The sequence below is a fragment of the Polychytrium aggregatum genome, assembly GCF_025602895.1.
Source record: "Polychytrium aggregatum strain JEL109 chromosome Unknown BJ171scaffold_6, whole genome shotgun sequence".
Taxonomy (NCBI): Eukaryota; Fungi; Chytridiomycota; class Chytridiomycetes; order Polychytriales; genus Polychytrium; species Polychytrium aggregatum.
In genome coordinates this window covers 456,303-478,756 of record NW_026516208.1, presented here as the reverse complement: position 1 = coordinate 478,756, position 22,454 = coordinate 456,303, and the positions used below count along the sequence as shown (strand labels likewise).

Here is a 22,454-nt window from a genome sequence, read left to right as displayed (position 1 = left end):
CCACCAACCTCGAAGACTTTAGCAACTTCCGCGTTGGACCTCATCACACGAGCATCTGGTTCAAGTTCCGAGGCATCGTCTTTGGATCTTTCTACCTCAAGCCTGCTCTATCAGCCAATGCGGCAGCCCTGCAAAAGTTCCGAGAAGCCCTGTCGGCCATCAAGACCAACACCACAGAAATGAACAATCCTATCCCATCTGTGATCATGGGCGACTTCAACACCCGCATGGGCCAGACAAGCAGAGACACCCATGAAACCGCCAACCGTTTGCAACCACTGCGGACAGCTGTAGCGGGCGGCTTCCTGGAATTCGTGGATTCGACCAACCCCACAGGGCAACACTGGACCCACGTCGTCAACGGGAAGAAACCACAACACTCAGTACTGGACCTCTTCTTTGTCTCGACGGCACTGAGACACAACGCCAAGACGGTGACGGTCCACTCCAACGACACCTGTAACTCAGACCACCGCATGGTGTCGATGGAACTTGAATGGAACGCCGCCAGAGAGCCTGCCCGCCCACCAATCCTCGTGTGGCGAACCAACAAGCTCGAAGATCCCGAAACCCTCCAGCAATACACGGAAGCCTTTAGAGTCCACCACCCAGTAGTCGTAGAGCAGATCACACAGCTGGGAACCCGGCTACCACAAGAGGATGGACCTATGGCACGCGAAGACGCCGAAGCCCTCGTTGAATCTGGGTGGAATATCATCAAGAACCACGTCACAGCGGTGGCACAAATCGTCATTGGGAAGCGAAAGAAGGATGGCCCGGCTCCCCACAACGGCTTTTGGACCCCGGAAATGGCTGACATCAAGAAACGACGAAACACGGCTTATCGAATCGTGAACCAGTCGCCACAAGGCTCGAGAATCCAACTGCAGGCCATGGCCGACTACGAAAACATGAACAACAAACTCAAGGACCTCATACGACGACAGAAACGCGCCTTCTACAACACCTGGGCCCAGTCTCTCTCCACCAAATCGGACTCTGAGCTCCTCAAGGAAATCAGCAAGCGAGACAAGGTCAAAAGCGGCTTCTTCAACCGGTCGATTCTTCCGAACGACCAAGACAGCATGGACCAGTACCGGGCCCACTTTGGGAACATCTCAAGTCGTCTCGGTGTTCAAGAAGCCAACGATACACCGCGTCCTCAGGAAATACTATTCAGTCGCCTCTTGGGCCGCGAAATCACAGCAGAAGAAGTAAAAACAGCCATCCGACGCATGGGGAAACACAAGGCCCCTGGGTCCGACGGGATCAGTGCCGAGCTCCTACACCCAGTAACCGACCAAGTCTCGGATTGGCTGCGTCAGCTCTTCAACTGGTGCATGTGGACCGGCATCGTCCCTCAAGAATGGAATGTCGCCATCAACCACCCCATCTGGAAGAAGAAGGGCGAAGAAGAGGACATCAAGAACTATCGCCCGATCTCTCTGCTACAAGTTGTCCGAAAGGTATTCGAAAGGATCTTACATAGCCGACTCCTCCAGGAGATGGGCCCCATCGACATCTCCCAAGGAGGCTTCCGCAGCAACAGGGGAACCCTGGACCAGGTATTCGCACTCGATTCAATCGTCAAGTTCCTACAGAACGACGGCCACACCCCGTGGATCGCGTTCATGGACATCAAAGCCGCGTACGACTCAGTTGACCGGGATCGGCTCTGGCACAAACTCGAGCAACGAGACATCCCCCCGCATACCATCCGCATCCTACGCGCGCTCTTCGACAACGTGACCACCGCTGTTCTCGTGAGCGGCACCAAATCCCGGCCGTACTGGCTGGAGATCGGGCTGCTGCAAGGGTCGGTTCTCTCACCCACCCTCTACAGCCTCTTCATGGATGACCTCGCACAGAACCTACGAGCAGTCACATCACCCAGAATAGGGAACCTCATCATCAACAATGTCATGTACGCGGACGACATGGCGTTGGTAGCAAAAAACCAAGAAGACCTCCAAAGACTTGTTGACATCTCCGAAGCACACGCAGACGAAAACAATTACGCTTTCTCTCCGACCAAATGCGAAGTGCTTACCGCGGAAGCAAACCCGACCCCAATCACACTCAAGGGAACACCTCTTAGCTTCGTCACCAGCACCTACAAGTACCTCGGGGTGCAGTTCGGCCCTGATGGCATCGACGCAGAGGCCCACGTCACTCAACTAAAGCACAAAGCCCAGTTCCGAACCAAAGAGCTCAAGGAACACGGCATCTTCAGCAAGTCAGTCTACCCTGGACTGATCGTCAAAATCTACAAGGCTTTCATCCGGCCCCGTCTGGAGTATGGCCTTGCCATCGTCAACATGAAGGGCCCGATAATGAACACTCTACAGGGGTGCATGCTGGACACACTGCGATCGGCACTCAACATCCGCCAGAACGCGTCTGGTCCGGCTGTCATGACAGCCACAGGAATCTACACCATGGCGACCAGAAAACAGATACTGATGATCAAGTGCTTCGGACGGCGGTTCGACAGGAAAGACGACCCAGGATATCTTGGATCCCACGTGCTCAAGTACATCACCGAGTTGCCCCCAAGAAACCCAAACAAGAAGATACTCTCCAAGCTGACCGGAAGCGCCGCATGGAAGGAGCTCGAGAGACAGCACCGAGACTCCCCAGACAGAACAAGACTGGACCTGTTTGAATCTGGAACTGGCACCGGCACACCCATCAAGAAGGCGGTGATCGTTCACAGTTTTGAAAAAGAGCGGAAGCCCGAGAAAGTAATGTCGATCGCAGGCACCTACAAGTGGGAAGGCGACCCCATCCTGACAGCGCGGATGCCAGTAGCAACAGTTGCCCAAGCAAGGAGAATGCTCCTGTGGCGAGTCGGGTGTTTCCCACCTAAACCCGACAAGGAGTGCAAAAAGACCGGACCCAACGGCCCCAAGGTGTATGTCAACAGAAAACATGCAGCAGAATGTGTCCGAGCCAAGGACCGACTCGAGAAATATGTTCACCCCACATCGATCCCCGAAGGCATCACCTACATCGACCTTGCAATCGACGCACTCCCCAAGTTGGCTCGAGTGCCAACAAGACCACTCACCACCGATCCTGAAAAACAGAGAAGATGGCGTGCCAAGCGCAGCCGAGTACTGAACAACAGACCAGCGATCTGGCTGGATGTCGTGGCGGTGCTGGATGACATCGCAACCAAATGTCTGTCGTGGACAGCGGCCCCTCGGGCTGACCAATCGCAGCAAACAAGTACCTGAGAAAGAAACCCTCCCAGACGCATGAGCAGACACTTGGACAGGGAAGCCGGAGCTGGAGTCCCAAACTGTCACTGAATGGATGAGTTCGGCAAAACTTGACATCGCCGTCCCTCCGCAAACAGGCCCCATGGGATAGAGAGCTGTACACCGACGACCCAAATGTCCCGGTTGGCAAAGCCAACACCCAGTGCCAGAGCCCAAAAGGGACGCTAAGGCAAAGTCTTTAATAAAGACCCACCTATTGACTGACTGGACCAATGCGGATCGACGAGAATTCCACTCAGTGCAAACTTAACCTTGTATCACTCCCGAACCTAGCAAGTACCCTCGCAAGTACTGTTGTAATATCTGACTGCATGGGCAACTGCAAGGGTTGATCGTGATTTACGACCGCGGAACACATGCAGCCAGATATTACAACGGTTTTGGAGAACATGACGACGGTGATGAGAGAGAACCAAGAGTGGAGCTTGATGGATGAACGAGAAGCAAAATGCTCCGCACAGGGATCGAACCTGTGACCTTGGCGTTATTAGCACCACGCTCTAACCAACTGAGCTAGCGGAGCGAGAGAATGGTTTCGTCCGGGATCGAACCGGAGACCTTGAGTGTGTTAGACTCACGTGATAACCAACTACACCACGAAACCCCGTGACTTCCAATTACACCGTCTCGCTCTATGAAACGGTGCATCCCTGTTTCGATCATCGAATGTTCCATTAAAAGGCTCGACCACAGAGTGACCCAGGATTCCATGCATCCCACGCTCCCACACACGCCGCGGGACTGACCGCACGGATGCCAGTGATATCAGTTGCTCAAGCCCGAAGAATGTTCCTCTGGAGGGTCGGAGGCTTCCCGCCCAAACCTGACGGAGCGTGCAGGAAGCCCGGACCCAATGGTCCCAAAATTCCCGTGAACAGGAAACACGCGTCGGAATGTGTCCGAGCCAAGAACCGTCTCGAGCAGTATGTACACCCTGCGAGGATCCCCGAAGGCATCACGTACATCGACCTTGCAATCGACGCACTCCCCAAGCTGGCTCGAGTGCCCGCAAGACCAGCCACCATCGACCAGGAAAAACTGAGCAAATGGCGTGCCAAACGCGAACGAATCCTCAACAACAGACCAGCGATCTGGCTGGATGTCGTGGCGGTGTTGGATGACATCGCAACTGAATGTCTGTCGTGGACGCCCATCCCTCGGATACGCCACGCACGACAGTAGGAGCCTGAGGAAGTAGTGCCACAGGCATACGTCAGCACAAGTCTGGACATGGAAGTCGGAGCTGCAGATTCCAAACTGTCACTGGATGGATGAGTTCGGCAAAACTTGACATCGCCGTCCCTCCGCAAACAGGTCCCCAGGGGATAGAGAGCTGCAGTGAGGACTGTAAAATGTCCTGGTTGGCAAAAACCAACACCCAGTGCCAGAGCCCGCCAGGGACGTAAAGGCAAAGTCTTAATAATGGCCTGCTCTCCACTGGATCCTACCTGGTATCATGGTTGCCGCTGCTTGCCGACCATAGTTACCAGGACCGAGAATCACTAGAAGCTGGCTGGCAGCGACGAAGTCTTTCGCATCGACGTTTGGGTGAGCCTTGCGACCTTCCTGTCTCGGTTGCACATGGCCAGAGTGCCACCTGTGCCATTCAAACGTTCTTGCCTCAGACTCTATGATTTAACGCCGTTTTGCGAGTCATGATCAAAATGCAATCTCGGTTCAGTCCCCCTCTCGTTGGCTCTCCATGCCTCATGCCCATGTATCGCTGTTCCAGTCCCTCTGGCTTGGAGCATCCTTCGCACAAAGTCGCTCTGGCAAGACTGCGGCGAACCATTATAGCATGTCGTGCGGTGGTCGATATACATGCTGGCTTGGCTTAGCTGCCGATGGTCACGCAGATCTGCAGATCCCCTCACGGAGAGCGGTGTGAGGTGTCCGCCGACTGATTCCGCTCTGTTCCAAGCTCGGGAGCGGTGCCGGGCTTGACTTGGGCTTGCCTGGGCTTGACTTGGGCTTGCCTGGGTGTGACTTGGAATTTGTTCCACAAATCGTCAAGCCCAAGAATCTGTGTAACTTTCATCGCCCATGTCCATGGGCGCCAAGAAAATGCATCGCACAGGTGATTGCGAGTCCACCTGTGCCCACGCACAAGCGAGGGAAACGAGTGCCGGACAGTACAGAACAGAATGTGAGTGGCACCGTGATGGAGCTGGAGCGCTGCCATCGATCTGGGCTTGTGCCGAGCCACAGTGGGCCATAGCTGAGCAACGTACCCAGTTCAACCTGCTCTGTCGACCTGGTCTGTTGAACAGGCGGCTTCAAATGTCCTCGTGATATGATTGCATCCAGGTCAATTGCAAATATCGATCAACGCGGAGGCTTGCCGTCTCCTCCCTCCATGTGCCCTCTTGGCGGTCCCGATGTGCAACTCCCTCGACAACCACTCCGTCCATAAAACGCCGATCGCCTGTCGCCTGTCCCTGGCGATCCACATCCCATCTCCAACATCCCGCCTCTGGTTGTCCAGCATCCCTATTCGCTATGAAGCCTAGTCTCAACATCCTTCTCTTTCTCTATGCAGCTGCGATAGCCTCTCTGGCGGTTGCGGCCCCAAACCCCTCGCCGTACGAGTGGATTCCCTTCCCAGTCGCAAACTTCACCCGCCACACCACGCTCATCACTGAGGGCGGAACTCCCCTCGAGATGTTCTGGACCGTCAATGTCCCGGGCAACTCGACGACCATTGGAGTTGCCATCAACAAGACCGTGCCATGGCTGGGTCTTGGCTTCTCCGATACCGGGAGCATGGTTGGCGCTGACATTGCCCTCGCCATGGCCTCGAGCCCAGGGGTACGTATCACTGCTAAACACTCTGGATCGATACGGTTTGTATTGATCCACTCTGCATTGATCCACTCTGTATCAACGTGCACCCACCGCCTGGCGGATCACTGCTTGATGCTGGACCATGGGTTGTGTTCGACCTCGCTTCTTCATCCGTCCACTCTCTGCCCTCGTTATTCCGATCCCTTGCTCTTTCCTGGCACTTTCCCCTCTTGTTGACTCATCCGCATCTTGCTCCCAGTCGCCGCTGACCCTGCAGCGCATGTTCGCAGCAGCTCCGGGCCAGCCCTCTCCTTCTCAGGTCCAGGATCTCACGCTCATTTACAGCAACTCAAGTGCCACTCAGACCTCGTTTGTCTTCACCCGGTTCAACGGCGCTGGCTGCAACCCCCAGGTTCGCGCCATCAAAACGGACAACCAGACCGACCAAGTCGTCATCTATGCCTTCGGCTCGGGCTCGGGCTTCTCCCAACATGCCTCGGGTGATATGGGCTACCAGACCATCCTCCTGAGTGCCGCCAGCGATGCCGCCAACAATGCCATCGTCAATGGCGGTGTCATTCCGGCCGACTCCACTATCTTCTCGATGTTTATGAATCAAGTCCCCGTTCCAGCCAGCGTAACGTCGTACTGCTATCAAACCTTTGACTTGCCTACCGATGCCAAGTACCACATCATCAAGGAGGAAGGGCTCCACAACTCGTCGGTATCTCGGCCTGCATTTTCGCTGGTTGGCTAGTTGGTCGATTCGATTTGATTCCTGCCATGCTCCCTCTGCTCGGCTTACTGATTGCTCGATCCCCTCGTCGCTAGGTCGTTTGTTCATCACATGGTCGGCTACGCCTGCGATCCCACAAAGTCCTCCACGAACAAGATTGCCACTCCCTTCTGCACCATCCCCGGGTCGGACGACTGGGCTATTGCCACTCAGGGCTGCAGTCGGTGAGTCATGGACGAGCCAGAATTGATATGATTTGTGCAAAGGCACATATGCGCAGCGGCTTGGTGGATACAGCATACCCCAGATACTTCATCAAGAATAGCGCTGCTCTACACGAGCTTTGCCTGACCCTCAACGCCATTCCGCTCGAGGTCGATCCATGTTGACCAGACATTCCACGGTCCGAGCATCCTCATGACTGAAATTCGATCGATTATATCAAACATAGCTTCATGTTCGAATGGGCTCCGAACAAGGCTCCTCGTATCTACCCTGACGGTCCCAATGGATACGGCAAGCCCGTCGGCAAGGGATATGTCCAGACCATTCTGCTCGGTAATCTATCTATTGCGAGGGACATTCACGACTGTTCCTACACTGGCCACCAAGATGCTTTCGTGTTCTCCTTGCTGGCAAGAACTACACCAACATTCTTCACAGAGCCGCGTGGCTTCTGTGCCAACGGATGCGTTGCGAGCCACGCTATGGTGCATGTCTCTCACTGATACGAATCCACATGGCTGTGATTACTCACCGATGCCCTCCAGAAATGCACGTGAATAATCCTCAAGCCCTCGACGGCCAGGTTGTGCCTTTGGCAGGCTTCAACTTGACTCTCACCAAGATCTTGCGAGCCAACGATCTCGGCGTCATCACCCTGGGCCTTCAGCCCGACCCCCAGATCATATCCATCCCTCCGAAACGCAGTGCCTATGCACTCACATCGACATGCTCTTCTTCATGCACCAACCAGCTTCCCAGCAGCGGCATCAACATCGTCGGCAACTTCTTCCACATGCACGGCGCGTAAGTCGAAGCAGGCCAAGTAGTGCCCGTGTGTTTAGCGGCTGGTGATTGAGCCCTCACGACACTAACGTCAGGATTCAGCTGGGCCGTGCAAGACTGCATTACAGCCTATGAAGCGCATCTTTGACCACGATGTCTCCTTCTACATACAGTGGGCAGTCGATCTCAACGAGAGTGATCCGAAACGGCAAAGAGCTTCAAGAACTTGGTCGTAAGGACTACTTTGACTTCAACTTCCAAGTAAGTTGGTCGGCAGTCAAAGTGTGACAGCGATCATACTCTTGGTTCGGGCAATCAATGCCGAGCTTACTCAAGCAAAGTGCCAGCATCTCCGGGTGGACAGACAGAGTACTTGGCACTAAAGACAGGCCCTGGCGTTTGCCCACTCGCCTGCTCACCCAACACAATTTGGCGGCACAGAACTTTCAAGACATTGCCCCTCGCCAGATTCTGCCGGGCGATACCCTCATCACCACTTGTGTCTACAATAGCCAGAACACGAATGGGTATATCAGTGGTGGATTTGGTACCAATAATGAGATGTGTAAGTGGCGCTGTGGCTAGGCACCGAGTGTTATTATGTGCCAAAGTGACCAACTGGATAGGGCGTCTATGTTTGGGTGCAGTGTGCTTGCTGACGATCTGCACTTGCGCATCCAGGCTACAACTTTGCAGAATACTACCCTCTTCAACCAATTGGTGAATGCAGTAGTGTCTGTGGCGTCTTTGACAACAATGCCACATTGATAACATCCGATTTCATTCGGAACTATGCCACAACCCCGTCGTTCACTCCTGTCGCCAGCACCTGTGCGATTGCCCCCGATGCGTCATCTGCCCCAGGCAAAAGCGCCGCACAATCATTGTCTATGGCTCTCGCCATGGCTCTTTGTGCTGTATCATTGCTCCTTTGAGTAATCTAGGAAGCATCGGAAAGTGTTGAAAACTTGAGCTCGGGTGCTCTGTACTATCTGTGAATGGTGTCCTTTGCTGGAACCCAATACACTTGTTCATTCAGCAAGTGCGAGACCACTGCCATCCATCGATACGCATGCTTGTATTCTAACAGATCCTTTGACATCGAAAATATCAGCGCCGATACAGCCAAGCACATATTTCCGGAATCGACGTCGATTTCTGCTCGTGGAGATCGTTCAACGAGTTTCAAGATCAGGCTGCGCAAGACAAGCTTTCTGTCGACGACTGGCGGTAATAATGGCCGTGGTGGTGGGTCTACGCAGACCTTTGATGAAATGAGCTGAGTTGGCAGCAAGGGAGATCCGTGATGCCTCTAGATACGCTCGTCGCGATAGTAAGACTCGGCGGTTGTCGAGCATGTAGCATTGCGGCGTCAAGTTTGCATGTTTGTATACGACATAGCCTGAACAACAGAGGCCGTTGAGGCAGAGAAGCCAGCGAAGCATTTACAAATCCCCAACCGCGGCGTCGGTTTGATCAGTCTTGGTAAAGAGCAGACCAAGAATGCCGATGATGAAAATACCAGTGTCGATTCCCGAGGGACGGAACAGTGGTGATGACTTGGATGCCAGTCCGGGGATCGACCGACATGGGAAGGATTGAGATATTGATCAAGAACCAGTGGCGTGCATGGCAACCCTGTTGACGAACGATGGGAGGATGAGTAACAAGGCCGGCAGGGAAGTCCCGGGTCAGTTCATAGCAGAGAGTACTTCACCGAGGAAGTGGTCTGGATAACGGCCCCCCGGATGGTGCGGCTGGGTGATGAGTACGATGGCCACTACCTTTCCAGTCACCTAGCCAAGGAGAGGCAAGAGTGGGAGGACTGAGGATCGCACCCATGAACTGGTCAGCAGTCACAGGACCTTCAAGTGGAGGCCAATCGTGCTGGTCAGCGGTCTATGAGCGAGTCCGATCAGCGAGTTATCCGCCAGCAAACATTCCACCGTCTGGAAACACGGTTCTGCTTGGTTGGATGCCGTCACAGTGGCCTCGGAGTCGACCGGATCCCACCACGGCTGAGGAATTGCATGCAAGTCTTGCTGAGTATGAAATTGCACAGACAAAAGTCTGCCTTGGTCGCTGGTTTGAAGTCAGAGAAGGTGTCGGGCGACATCCAAGCATCAGCTTGGACAAGTCGCTGTGATATGGATCCACACTTCCGAGCCGACTCTCACTTTTGCATGCACTGTTCTCGCATTCCTGGAGTCCTTTGCTTCTCGCGAGTCAGTCATTGCTTCACAGTTCAGTTCATTTTTGCTCGCGCCCCATTCTTGATTGCGATTGCTCGAAACGCCGTCGTTTTGTCGGTAGAATCCAATACATCTCTTTCAAGTGTGAGTGCGGTCCCGGCTGCTGTTGAGTGGGAAACACAGACTGTGTTCGCTGCGCATTCAGGACAGCGAAAGCGGAAACGGCTGAGCGATGGGATTGTTGATGCATTGGTGGCGGGCAAGTATTCAGAGCCCAGACGATCCTGCTGCCGGGGAAGGGTACCGCATGTTCTGTTTCGCATCGTACTGAATTGAAAATGACAACGCCTGCACATCGAGTCAAATCCAAAGCCCAGTCGATGAGGACTGTGTTCGCAGTGCGGTGTGTGATCCATTACCAGTGGCCCCAAGAGAGGAGTGCGTCAAATCTGCGGAAACCCGGCGAGGGATCTTTGTAAGGCTATAGTGCTTCCAGCACTATCCACCAGGAGAGTACTTCAGAGTCCTATTGCCTGCTCCTCGCTGAGGGTCTCGAGGGCCAGTCCATATTCGATCATGGGTCGGATGAGTCTCTTGAAGATGCTCGCCACCGTCTTCGACAAGCACTGATCCCGGCGCATTCCATGCTTTACCAGCTTGTCGAGGATGCCATTGGACTTGTGGGCGAGATGCTGGATCTGATGTCCAGTCGGTAAAGTGGATATCGACGATGGCTGGTGGAATTGGATAACTACGCTCTCTGAACTCCTGAATAGTGGAGATCGACGGAAACAACCACAATGGACGTCTCGGTACTGGAGAGGCGGGTCGACTTGCTGCCTGCATTCAACAGTCCCAAGTGGCGATGTTGGACGGGATGACACTGAGTATCTCCACATCAATGGTTGCAGAGCCAGGATCGATGCCGAGTGTGGAGTGTAGAGTGTAGAGTGTAGAGTGAAGTTTGTCGAGTCATTCGATGTTTCTCTCGGTGGATCAACATCAGCGATTCATATGGGACAGCACTATTCGTATATTGTACGAACTGAATGTATTGAACGTCAAATACAACATCATTACTTTGTGTGTTGGTGAGGTGATTTCCTCGATTTATTGGATGTGATCTCCTAAGCTTCAAATGGATGATGAATCAAAGCGCCATCGGCCAAACTTGATCAAGGCCATCCCCCCAGAGACTTGAGTTTGTCGATGGCCCAATCGAAACCCTGATCAGCGGACTTGCGGTACCAGAAGAGAGCGGTGTCAACGTCCCAGGGAACACCCCTGCCATCATGGTAACAATCACCGAGCCAGAATTGGCCATATCGATTGCCCTGCTCGGCTGACTTGCGGAGCCACTCGGCTGCCTTGGCGAAGTCCTCGGCGACTCCGTGTCCATCGTAGTAGCATTCACCAACCATCCACCGCCCGTACGAGTTATCTTGGTTGGCCGACTTGCTGTACAAGTCGAATGCCTTCTCGTTGTTCTCCGATATTCCTTGACCATAATAGTAACACTCTCTGATCCTAAACTGGCTGTCGCTGTGACCATCGTTGGCGAGTTGTTCAAAGATGCCCACTGCCTTCTCCTGGTCCTCGGTGGTTCCGAATCCATGGAACACACACACAGCCATCAAGTGTCTGCACAGCCAGTCACGGTCCGATCCCAGCTGGCATAACTCGAAGAACTTGCGTGAGGCGGATGAGTCGGACGAAGACATGACCCCAGCTACCAGACATTCGCCTTCTCCGAGTTTGAACTCATCCGATTTGTTCTCTCGGATGATCTTGACACCCTTCTGTTTGTCCTGCTGGACACCTCGGCCGAGGTAGTGCATCCACCCGACCATGTGCGTGGCAATGGGCTTGATGACTGGGTCGGTGGATTGGGTGCTGACTTCCTGCCAGTGGTTGAAGGCATCGGCATCGCTCTGTTCGACACCACGGCCGATGAAAGAGAACCATCCACGGAGGAACACGATGTAGAGTCGGCCGTCTTCGCTGCCTTGATCTGCGGCCTTGAAATACCACTCGATGGCTGTGTTGAAGTCTTGATCGATACCTTCGCCATCTGCATAGTATCGACCAAGTGCGATTTGGGCCTGAGGGATTCCACGATCTGCAAGCCTGCGATACAGCTCGACAGCCTTGGTGTGGTCTTGGTTGGTACCGATGCCATCGTCATAACATCCTGCCAGGTGGAACAGTGCCATTGAATGATCAGCTTGCGCTGCCTTCTCAAGATAGCGAAAGATATGATTACGGGGGGTTAGCCGGTCAGATTCATCCGCAGACTGCTGCTTGTCGAGATCGAGTTGGAGGATTCTTGCCAGGAAGTATGATGCGGCAACATTGCCGTTATCGACTAGATATTTAAGCCAGGATCGGCCAGTTTTGACTGGATCCTCGCAGTATATGGAGAGGGCAATCGTGTCGCTCGGCGTGAGGCCGATCCGCAACTGTCCGTCTGGATTGCTCAGCCCTGCATTCTGGCACCAGCTGTGGAAGCGAGGCACCTTGGAGCTCAGGATAGGACGGGCACGCATGCATACTCGAAGCAGGGTCTTGATGGTGCTGTGATCGAGGGAGAGCTGGAAGCTGTCGTTGCAGCAGATGATGGTGAAGATGTCTGGGTTGGGTTCGAGTGAGAGCTGAGCGATATCGGGTATCGGCGAGCTTGCTCTGGCTTCATCTTGAGCTTGGTGGGTGGCAGATGATGCCGTGGTTGTAGCAGGCTCGTTGATGCTGGCTATGTTGACGGAGACTGGATGGAGGCAACTGGGAGATGGAGATGGACAGGAGACAGAGGGAAGTTGTGGCGAAGCAAGCCAGACCCTGGCAAGCCATACACTGGCCATTGAGCACACACACACAAGCCTGGCTCGATCCGTCCGGTTTGCTGGCTGGAGTCGTTGTTCCTCTTGCACTGCCACATGCACTGCCGCATCCATCGAACATGGAATCGATCATGGAATCGAACATCATGTCGAGTCCTGCATTCTCGCCAAGGCAAGATGTAACATCCATTCCATCCAATTCCACATCGACTCCAACACTATGCCTCCAACCTGCTTCACCAAGTACCACCAGTTCGGGTCCAAGGGGTGTTTGCGAGGCTTCACCATGCCCTCGCCAAGAACGTCCTCCGTGCTCGCATTCTTCAGCAGTATGTTACGAGCCCATTGACCTCTCGATCTATCGTCAACCCACACTCCCTACAGTGGTACACCTTGGCCGCCCCCAAGTCCCGCTTGATGTGCCCGCACCGAGTGCATGTCTTGCTCGTGTACTCCTCTCCAACAATACACACCCTGCAGTCAGCATACTCCCTGGACTTGTGAATGAGGGTGTCGACAAAGCGACAGTGGGCCAACATGGCCATCTTCTCGTTGACAAGGCATCGAATGCGCTCGAGGATGCGAAGGGCTCCTCGACGCATCCTGTTCTTGGTGTCCCTGCCACCATTGGTCGAGTGAGGGTTGGAGGCACCCCAGGCGGTGACGAAGCCGGAAGGGTCGTATGTGGTGATGAAGTCTCGGACGCCAGGAACAGTAGAGACGACTTTCTTGGCCGTGTCCTGGGCTTGGCTTTCGCCCGGACGGACAAGTGGCTCCGAGACCACGATGTACATTCTATTTTTTAAAAAAATGGACACCGCACTCGCTTCCATGAACATTTAGCCTGTGTCTAACACACTCATTCGTAATTCAATAGGTCGCCTCCGAGCGAAGTCCACCGGTCGCCCTCCGGTCTCCACAATCGATCTGCACTGCTCAAAGCACCGAGCAAACCGCTGCCTCCTGGGCTGGATGCGTAGCCCTTGCCTTGATATCATGATGCATTGCCAAAAGCAAACCTCGGTCTCATCGGTCACGCTGCTTGGTCATGATTGCTATGAGTGGGTGGGTGTCCAGGTTCCAAATAGTAACAATTGTGGCGAAAGTTGCTCACCGAGGCACGTGGCCCCATAGAGCGTTCCCAAAACGAAATGGGACACCTGCTTTTGAGCCAGGACGGCCGCTCATCGCTCCGCCTCTTCCGCTGCCATCAAACCTCCTTCCCTTTTGATCCCCATTTCCGCCACCATGGCTCTTCCGATCCCCTCCTCAACCGATGCTGCACAGCCACTGCTCAGTCATCATCCAGACATCTTTACCATCGTCTGCTTCAACTCGAGCTTCCAACTCACACTCAGTCTCGCCACAATCAAGGGTCTGCTTCTCGTTTGCAGACGAGCCGAGCCGCTCCTGAGCTCCAAGGTGGCTCGTTTTCGACACTGGTGTCGGGCGGCACATCTCTGTCATCCAGAGAAAATGCCGCTTCTTCGCCTCACGCCCTGCGAGACGATCTCTCTCTCGTTTCACTTCAACGAGGCGGCTGCAGCCGATCTGTCCTGGCTCGCAGATCGGGCTGCCCAGGGAAGCGTTGCTGCCTTATACTTCCTGGCGAGAATTCTGCTGTCTGAAACTGAACAAGAAGAGGAAACAAGGCGTGAATTGAAAGCCATATTTGTTGAATCCTCTGTGTCGTATCCCGAGCAAATCTTCCTCCTATTCAGAAGGGCTGCAGAGGTCGGCCATCCAGGAGCAAGTTTCCATTTGGCCGAGTGCTACCAAAGCGGCTTTGGTGTCGATCAAAATCATTCCAAGGCCTTCGAGTTGTACCGCCATCTTGCGGACCAAGGGTTGACACAAGCCCCTCAGGCCAAACTTGGCCGATGCTACGAGAGCGGGGAAGGTGTTGAGCAGGCCCTGGATACTGCTGTCGAGTGGTATATCCAAGCCTCCGATCAAGGGGATGTCGATACCCTGCTCCGAATCGCATTCCTCCGTGGCTGGCTTGCATTCCTCGGTCATGGTGTCGAGCAGAGCGACGATAATGCATTCCACCATTGGCAGGAGGTCAGCACCAAGTCTACCGACTCGGATACCAAGCCCATCGCTAACTATATGCTTGGATGGATGCACTGCCTCGGTCGAGGCACTGTACAAGACAGGCCGGAGGGCACCAGAATACAACGCAACAACAGGTCTGACAAGTTCCCTCTAAGCGAAGAGGATGCTCTGGCAGGATACGATTGTTTCTCCAACTCATCCATATCTCGCAAGTTCTTCAAGCTATGTCAGTATGGATCGAACCGAGACTGGCTCTGCAAGCATCTCATGGGCGTGTGTCTGCTCCATGGATTTGGAGTCTCGAAAGACTGGACGAAGGCAGCGGATATCTTTGATCAGCTCGCCAACGAAGGCCACAGCGATAGCCAGTATTGGATTGGCCAATGTTACTTCCAAGGCTGCGGAGTTACAAGGGACTTGCTGGCGGCCTTTCAATGGTGGAGCAGGTCGGCAGATCGGGGCAACTCGAATGGCCTATGGATGGTGGGGGGATGCTACTTTCGTGGATGGGGCGTAACCAAAGACTATACCAAAGCAGTCGAGTGGTTCCGGAGGTCGGCCGAGCAAGGCAATTGGAGAGGGCAATTCTGGCTAGGATGGTGCCACAGGCATGGCATTGGTGCGCCAAAGAACATAACCGCTACCGCCTATTGGATTCAAAAAGCGGCCGACCAAGGGTTTGAACTGGCGATCACTGGTCTGAAGCACCTGAAAGTAACTCCGCATAAAGGCCCTCCAATACGCTAGATTGTAATCGCGTTCCTGTATTACGAATCGGAATGATGAATCAAGATGGTCGCCAACCGCCTTCGAGTGACTCGAGTGTCATTCCTTGAGAGCGTGATGGGATGTTGGGGCCGATGATAACACGCTTGATGATGAACGGATGATTCGAGGTATACTTCACAAGGCTTTCTGCACGCTCCGTCAGGTTTGGGAGGGAAGCCTCCGACCCTCCAGAGGAACATTCTTCGGGCTTGAGCAACTGATATCACTGGCATCCGTGCGGTCAGGATAGGGTCTCCATCCCATTTGTAGGTGCCTGCGATCGACATCACCTTGCTTGGGTTTCTTTCCTTTTCGTAGAAGCGCATGATCATTGCCTTCTTGATGGGAACGCCTGTCCCTGTCCCCTTCTCGAATAGGGCCGGTCTTGAATGCTCTGGGGAGGTTCTGTGCTGCTGTTCCAGCTCTTTCCAGGTGGCGTTTCCGGTCAGCTTGGCCAGGATCCTTTTGTTTGCATCCCTTGCTGGGAGCTCCGCAATGTGTCTGAGCACCTGCGACGTGAGGAAGCCTGGGTCGCCCCTGCGATCGTACCAGCGGCCGAAGCATTTGATCGTCAGTACTTGTTTCCGAGTTGACATGGAGTATATCCCCGTGACCGCCTGTATCGCCGGCCCGGATATGTTGTGGCGGATGTTGAGGGCGGATCGAAGTGTCTCCATCATGCATCGTTGCAGATCGTTCATCGTGGGTCCGCTCAGATTGATGATTTTTTTTTTTTTTGTTACTATAGTCAACTTTATTTAAGAAGACAAGCCATCAGGTCCAACAGGTTGGTACCCCGGCACGTTGAGTACACAGGCAAGCCTATTTACTCCTGTTGCAGCCTAGTGCTGCCTCAGCTGCCCACAAGGTCTGAGACCAAGCGGGTGAACACATTTTCAAGCAGTTCCCACAAGGGAATAGCAGGATCGACGGGAGGTCGGGGTGGTGGAGTGACAAGTGCTGGCACTATACTACGCTGTGATGAGGGTGCAGGGAGAGACTGCAAGGGTGGGACTACACTGGTTGTGGGAGTGGGTGCTGGTACTGGGTGTGCACCAAGTGCGAATGCTCGGAAGGCAGTGCGGGGAGCGGGTACATGAGCAGCAAGCGATCCAAGTGCGGGAGGGGTGCGAGTGCGAGGGGGAGTGCGATCGAAAGAGAGCAGGTCCAGCAGCTTGTCCACTGGTCCCACTCCGGCTATACCACTTTCCACCCAAGTCGGGTGGGCCGTCTTGAGGGCTGCGACCTTGCGGACCAGGACTTGATGCGGATCCACACATTGCTGTGCGTGGGTCCTGGTCAAGTCGATCCCGGATCCGTGTCGAGCCAGGTTCTTGCACTTGCGGTATCCGAACCTGAAGTGGCCTGGGAGAGCACCGAGTCGCCATCGGACCATGAACATGAGCATGACCATGGATCCTTGGTACCCGCGAGCCTCCCAGAGTCCCGACATCTTGGTCGACGGGGTGCAGGCGGCGGTGAGCTGCTTGGAGCGGTCGAAGCCGTTCTTCATGTGGTCCTCGAAGATGAGGGTCTTGATCGGGACGGGCTGGGGTCGGGGCGGTCCGGGCGGCGGCGGCTGGTGTCGGGTCTTGCCTCGGTAGATCTCCGTGGCCGTGAGGGAGTGGTCGGCCTCTTGTCGGCGGACCACCATGGCCCAGTGCGGATCGGCTCGGACTCCTTGGCCGAGGAACTGGTCGGGGTGGTAGGGCGCAATGATCTTGTTGCGCAGGATCATCGACAGCATCTTGTCGCCGTCAGAGACTTGGTCGTCCCAGCGGGCCCAGTTCTGCAGGGCCAGCATCTTGACACGGACGGACATCTTGGGGAGGCCGCAGTTGAGGTGCATGGCACCGACGGGAGTGCCGGGGCCGACGCGGAACATGGTGCGGAGGGCCGTCATCTGGGCGTCGTCGAGGCGGTCGCGCAGAGCCGGGTCCGGGATGTCCATGGCCATCCCGTATTCGAGGGTCGGCCGCACAAAGGTCTTGTAGACCTGGGTGATGGTCTTGGCCGAGACCTTGCCGAGGGTGATGCCAAGTCCAACCACGGTGTCGGTGACCATGTGGACCTTGCGGAGGAGCTTGTCGAACTGGAGGTCCGGGCGGAATCCGTCAATGTCGACCATGACACCGAGGTAGCGGAACTGGAGGACCTTGGGCAGCTCGGTGCCGTACAGCTTGGCGGGATGGAGCTGGTCGACGTTGCAGGCCGAGTACAGCACCTCGCACTTGGGAGGCGAGAAGCGGTAGCGATTGTCGACACTGTGACGCTCACAGATGTCCAGCATGGCCTGGGTGCGGCCAGCCGGACAGATGAGGACACCATCGTCGGCAAACCAGAGCGAGTTGACCCGGAGACGGTGGTGGCGACTGGAGGCAAGCACAAGTCCGTCCTCGGCTCGGAGCAGTCCAGGCAGGTCGTCAATGTGGGCACTGAACAGAAGGGGACTCAGGACCGAGCCTTGGATGAGACCCTTCTGCAGCCACACAGGCTGTGACGTGCGGCCCTTGCTGGCGACGCGGACAAGAGTGCGGTCGAACATGGCCCTGAGGACCCCGACGGCGACCGGACCAGCACCTCGGGCGGCGATCTTGTCCCAGAGGCGCTCCCGCCAGACAGTGTCGTAGGCGGCCTTGATGTCGAGGAAGACCAGGCTGTACTCGTCGTCGCAGATCTTGTTCATGCGGACAAGAGCGTCGAGCGAGTACACCTGGTCGAGGGTGCCTCGGTCCGGGCGGAAGCCTCCCTGGGCAATGTCCATGATGCCGATCTCGCGGGTGAGGAACGGCAGCAGGACTCGCTCGGCGATCTTGCGGAGGACCTGGGTCAACCCGATGGGCCGGTACATGGCCGGATCGAGGATCGAACCCTTGTTCTTGTAGACCGGGTGGATCAGGACAGTGTTCCACTCGGTCGGGACGACGGAGGCCTTGAGGGCGGCCAGCAGGATGGCCCGGAGCCAGGGAGCGACCACGGGAGCGACAGGGTGCAGCATCTCGGCCTTGATCTTGTCCGGGCCGGAGGACTTGCGCTTGGGGGACTTGACGATGGCATCGGCCACCTCGTCCGACGACAAGCGGGGAATGGATCGATCCTCGGGGAGCAGGCGCGGAACAGTGTCCAGGGGTCTTGGGCCGACGGTCCGGTCAAAGGCGGCACCGGGGGTGTCCTGGGAGTGCGAGGAGACCTTGCCGTAGTGGACCACAAGTCGCTCGAGGGCCTCGTCCGAGTTGTCAAAGTGGAAGGCGTCGTCGAGCTCCTTGCGCTTCTTCATGGCGGCCAGGGACTTGGCGACCTCGGAAGCGTTGAGTGAGTGCAGCTTGTTCATGGCCAGGGTCTCGGCTGCTCGGCGGGACTGGACGATGAGGTTCTTTTCTTGTTTGCGGACAGCGCGGAGTTCGGCGCGCTTGTCCTCGGCGACGCGGAGGGAGAGCCCGGGCAACTTGAGCTGGTAGATGAGATCGCGGCGCCTCTCGCGAAGCTGCCGCATCTCGGGGATCAGGGCCGGGTCCTTCCAGACGGTCTTGATGGAAGCCTTGCCGATGGTGGAGTCGGCAGCGGTGGTGATCAGGGCGATCATGATGGACCAGGCGCGGTCGATGCAGTCCTGGGCCGCACTCTCCGAGATCGGAATGACCGATCCCCTTGAGATTGGCCGGAGTGCAGCCTGTATGCGCTGCAGACCGCGTTCGCGCTCGTCCAGCAGCGCCAAGAGGTACTGGGCGCGGACGGCGGGATCCTCGAGCTGGGCGATCTTCCACTGCCATTGGTCGACCTTTGGGTAGTACTTTGGCTGTACCCGCAGAGTCGCCCAGATGGGGAAGTGGTCGGACTGGCCACGGAAGGCACCGGCAGTGTCGACCTGCAGCAGCGGGTCGTTGTTGGCCTGGCGATGCGACACAAAGATGTAGTCGATCGTTGTCCAGCTGGGACCCCGCTGCCGGGTGTGGGTCGGGATCACAGCTGGAGGCACAACGCGGAGACCGGCGCGGGAGACAGTGTCCTCGAGGATCTTCTCCCTGCCACGGAGCGGCGTGGGCAGTCCGCTCAGGGCACTGAGGTGGGCATTGAAGTCACCCACCACAATGACCTGGGCGTCGGGGAGGGCGGCCTTGGTGTGGATCGACTGGAGGGCCTCGCGGTAGTCGTCCAGCTTGAGGCTCGGGGACAGGTAGAAGTTGCCGATGTGGATGACGTGTTTGTATGTCACCCACATGGCGTCGCCCTTGTCGCTGACTTCAATGTTGGTGAAGTCGTGCGGGTCGATCCTGGCCGGGTTGTAGAGGATGGCGATGCCTCTACCGGCGCGGCAACGGGGACCAGGGACCTTGACGGCATAGCCACAGAGAGGGCTGCGGGGTTCGAGGTCGGCGAGGGTTTCTTGGACACCGACAAAGTCGATGTCGTTGGTGTCGATGAGGTTCTTGAGTTCAACGTCGTTGACGTTGATGCCACAGACATTGAAGGAAGCGACGGTCAGGGATGTCTGGGCCCTGCCGCCTCCCTGCGAGGGGTGTGGATTCATTGGAGTCGTGCAGCGCTGCTGCTGGCCCGGGGGCCCTCTCCTTCAGAGTCAGTGTCCATGACGGACAGCGGGACTCTGTAGGCGGGGTGAGGCTTGCTGGGCTTTGACGAGGCACCAGCGGCGGGGGCAGCAGCAGCAGCGACAGCAACGACAACGGCAGGGGCAGCGGTAGCGGCAGCGGCAGAGGCAGACGACGAGGCAGCGGCAGCGGCAGAACCAGGGACCTTGGGGACGGCGGTGATGTCCGCCCGCTTGACCTCCTTGCCGGATAGGGCCTTCTTGAGGAGCGAGTCGTACTCGTCGCGGTACTCCTCGGGGATGCGCATCTGGATGCAGCGGCGGACAGGGGCGGTCTTGGCCTTGGCTGCCTGGCGGAGGGACTTTGCCATAAAGTTCTTGATGGCATCGGATCGGGACAGGGCCAGTCCATGGTGCTTGAGACCATGGATGACGTCGTAGGCCGGTACGACCCTGACCCTGCCATGTGTGGACGACAGCGACTCCAGACGGGCACCAAGGTCGGCCTTGTTGGATTTGTCGCGGACAAGGACCTCCATGACCGTGGCCTCAGGGAAGTTGATCTCGGCCAACTCCCTGGTGTCGATGCCGCATCGCTTGAGGTTGCGGCGGACACTGCCGAGGTCGCCACAGCGGATGCCCTCGACGTACAGCCAGTCCATGTTGGTGACGGCCTCCCTGAACTTGTCGTTCCGGAGCTCAGAGTTGGCGACCGTCCCGGGGACAAGGACTGGCTGGCGGTGCTGGTTGGGCTGGATCGGCTTGGAGGAGCCTGGCATTCGGCCGGTGGTCAGCATCCTCTTCCATTCGTCGAGCTGGCTGGCCTCGGACATGCGGCCGACACGGCTCTCGGCCTCCCGAACGTTCTTCAAGAGAGCGGCCTTGTACGAGGGAGACGGGGCGGAAACAGGGGCAGAGCCAGGGAGGGAGCCGGAGGACTGGGTCTTGGAACCGGGGGACTGGGTCTTGGGGGTGGCAGTCTTGTTGGCAACAGACTTGCGGAGCTGCTCCGTGGCACGGCTGATTGCCACATTGGACTTGGCGATCTTCTGGACCATGGCCTTGGTGGCAGCATCCATGTTGTCGGCCACGAGTGCCTCGAACAGGATGGACTGCACCCGGTCAGCCTCTCGCTTGAGGATAGCGAGGGCCTCCTCGGGTTTCATCGCAGGGACGGGAGCCTGGGACGGAGGAGGGGTCTTGGCCTTGACGACGGGTCGGGGCGGAAGGACGGGCCTGGCCTTGGGGACAGGGGACGCAGTGCCAACAGCATCAACAGCTCGACGAGCTGGATCGACGGGGTCAGCAGTGGAAGCAGGGGCTGCTCGAGGGGCGCCTTCAGAGGCACCACGGGGGACGGCGCGCTGCTTGTCCATGGTCTTGAGGCCGCACTTGGTGTGGAAGTTCTCCTTGAACTTGTCCGAGAACGCATCCACAAACAGCTTGCGGGACTCCTTGGTGGTGCGGCTCATGTGGGCCCAGAACTGGAAGGCCGACATCTGGCCGGGGCAGGGTCCGTCCTCGAGGGCCTGGGGACACTTGAGCTGGAGCTCGTCCTTGCCGTGCTTGACGACGATCCAGGGATCGGCCGAGGCGAGCTTGCACTTGCGGCACAGGACAGTGCACTGCAGCTTGGCGGTCACGGCCATCCACAGCTGGTTGTTCATCTTGGTGACGTCGATGATCTGGGTTGCAGCCTTCTGATCATCGACGTCGGACGAGGCGTGCCACTTGCGCCAGAACTCGTCGCGCCAAGGAACCGAGACGACGTCGGCACTGGGCTGGACAACAATGTCCATGGCACAGTGGTCTTGGTGGGGAGCGGCGGAGGAGGACACGGGAGCCAGGGACTCGGCAGGGTGGTCTTGGTCGGCACAGGAGGACGAGGGCTCAGCGTCAGGCTCTTGGTCCGGGCTGAGGTCTTCTTCGACATTGATGTCCTCCAGTTCATCAATGTCGACGGCGGCACGGGCGGCAGCGCGGTCCAAGGGCGGGAACGAAAAGTCGGGTTCGGCCGGGAACCTGAACTCGGGCGGGGCCGGGAGCCTGGACTCGGGCACGGACACGGACGGGAACTCGGACTCGGGGAGACGCTCGTCATGCTCCGGCCTGGGGAGCATGGTCATTGCGTCGGGCAAGGACAGGCGACGCTTGGCGGGGGAGGAAGGGGTGGCCACGGGTCGCTCCTTGCGCTTGAAGATCAAGCTGCCGACAGCGATGGTCGAGGCCGGGAGAAGGGAC

General features: G+C 56.7%; 4 protein-coding genes and 2 non-coding genes across 6 annotated transcripts; 3 read left to right on the top strand and 3 right to left on the bottom strand.

Annotated features, from left to right (window-relative positions):
• Positions 1 to 3,733: 3,733 nt before the first annotated feature.
• Positions 3,734 to 3,807, bottom strand: BJ171DRAFT_t64. The gene has a single exon. It is a non-coding gene; the product is annotated as a tRNA-Ile (tRNA).
• A 7-nt stretch (positions 3,808 to 3,814) lies between these two features.
• Positions 3,815 to 3,888, bottom strand: BJ171DRAFT_t63. Its single transcript has one exon. It is a non-coding gene; the product is annotated as a tRNA-Val (tRNA).
• Positions 3,889 to 5,783: 1,895 nt separating this feature from the next.
• Positions 5,784 to 9,046, top strand: BJ171DRAFT_596294 (PHM/PNGase F domain-containing protein; the record flags this gene model as incomplete). The annotated part of the gene is made up of 9 exons (XM_053114668.1): positions 5,784 to 6,092; positions 6,328 to 6,788; positions 6,900 to 7,028; positions 7,256 to 7,362; positions 7,575 to 7,833; positions 7,986 to 8,073; positions 8,254 to 8,377; positions 8,494 to 8,729; positions 8,927 to 9,046. The coding sequence occupies 9 exons, from the start codon at positions 5,784 to 5,786 to the stop codon at positions 9,044 to 9,046; spliced, it is 1,833 nt and encodes a 610-aa protein (XP_052969948.1).
• Positions 9,047 to 9,485: 439 nt separating this feature from the next.
• Positions 9,486 to 10,431, top strand: BJ171DRAFT_256676 (uncharacterized protein). The gene has a single exon (XM_053106735.1). The coding sequence runs from the start codon at positions 9,714 to 9,716 to the stop codon at positions 10,338 to 10,340; it is 627 nt and encodes a 208-aa protein (XP_052969947.1). The 5' UTR covers positions 9,486 to 9,713; the 3' UTR covers positions 10,341 to 10,431.
• A 748-nt stretch (positions 10,432 to 11,179) lies between these two features.
• BJ171DRAFT_455833 (uncharacterized protein) lies at positions 11,180 to 12,787 on the bottom strand (the record flags this gene model as incomplete). Its single annotated transcript, XM_053108292.1, has 2 exons — positions 11,982 to 12,787; positions 11,180 to 11,525 (listed from the first exon to the last, which is right to left on the bottom strand). The coding sequence occupies exons 1-2, from the start codon at positions 12,548 to 12,550 to the stop codon at positions 11,180 to 11,182; spliced, it is 915 nt and encodes a 304-aa protein (XP_052969946.1). The 5' UTR covers positions 12,551 to 12,787.
• A 1,262-nt stretch (positions 12,788 to 14,049) lies between these two features.
• Positions 14,050 to 15,926, top strand: BJ171DRAFT_491813 (uncharacterized protein). Its single transcript, XM_053109770.1, has one exon. It carries the CDS (start codon positions 14,090 to 14,092, stop codon positions 15,644 to 15,646), a length of 1,557 nt encoding a protein of 518 aa, XP_052969945.1. The 5' UTR covers positions 14,050 to 14,089; the 3' UTR covers positions 15,647 to 15,926.
• Positions 15,927 to 22,454: the final 6,528 nt, after the last annotated feature.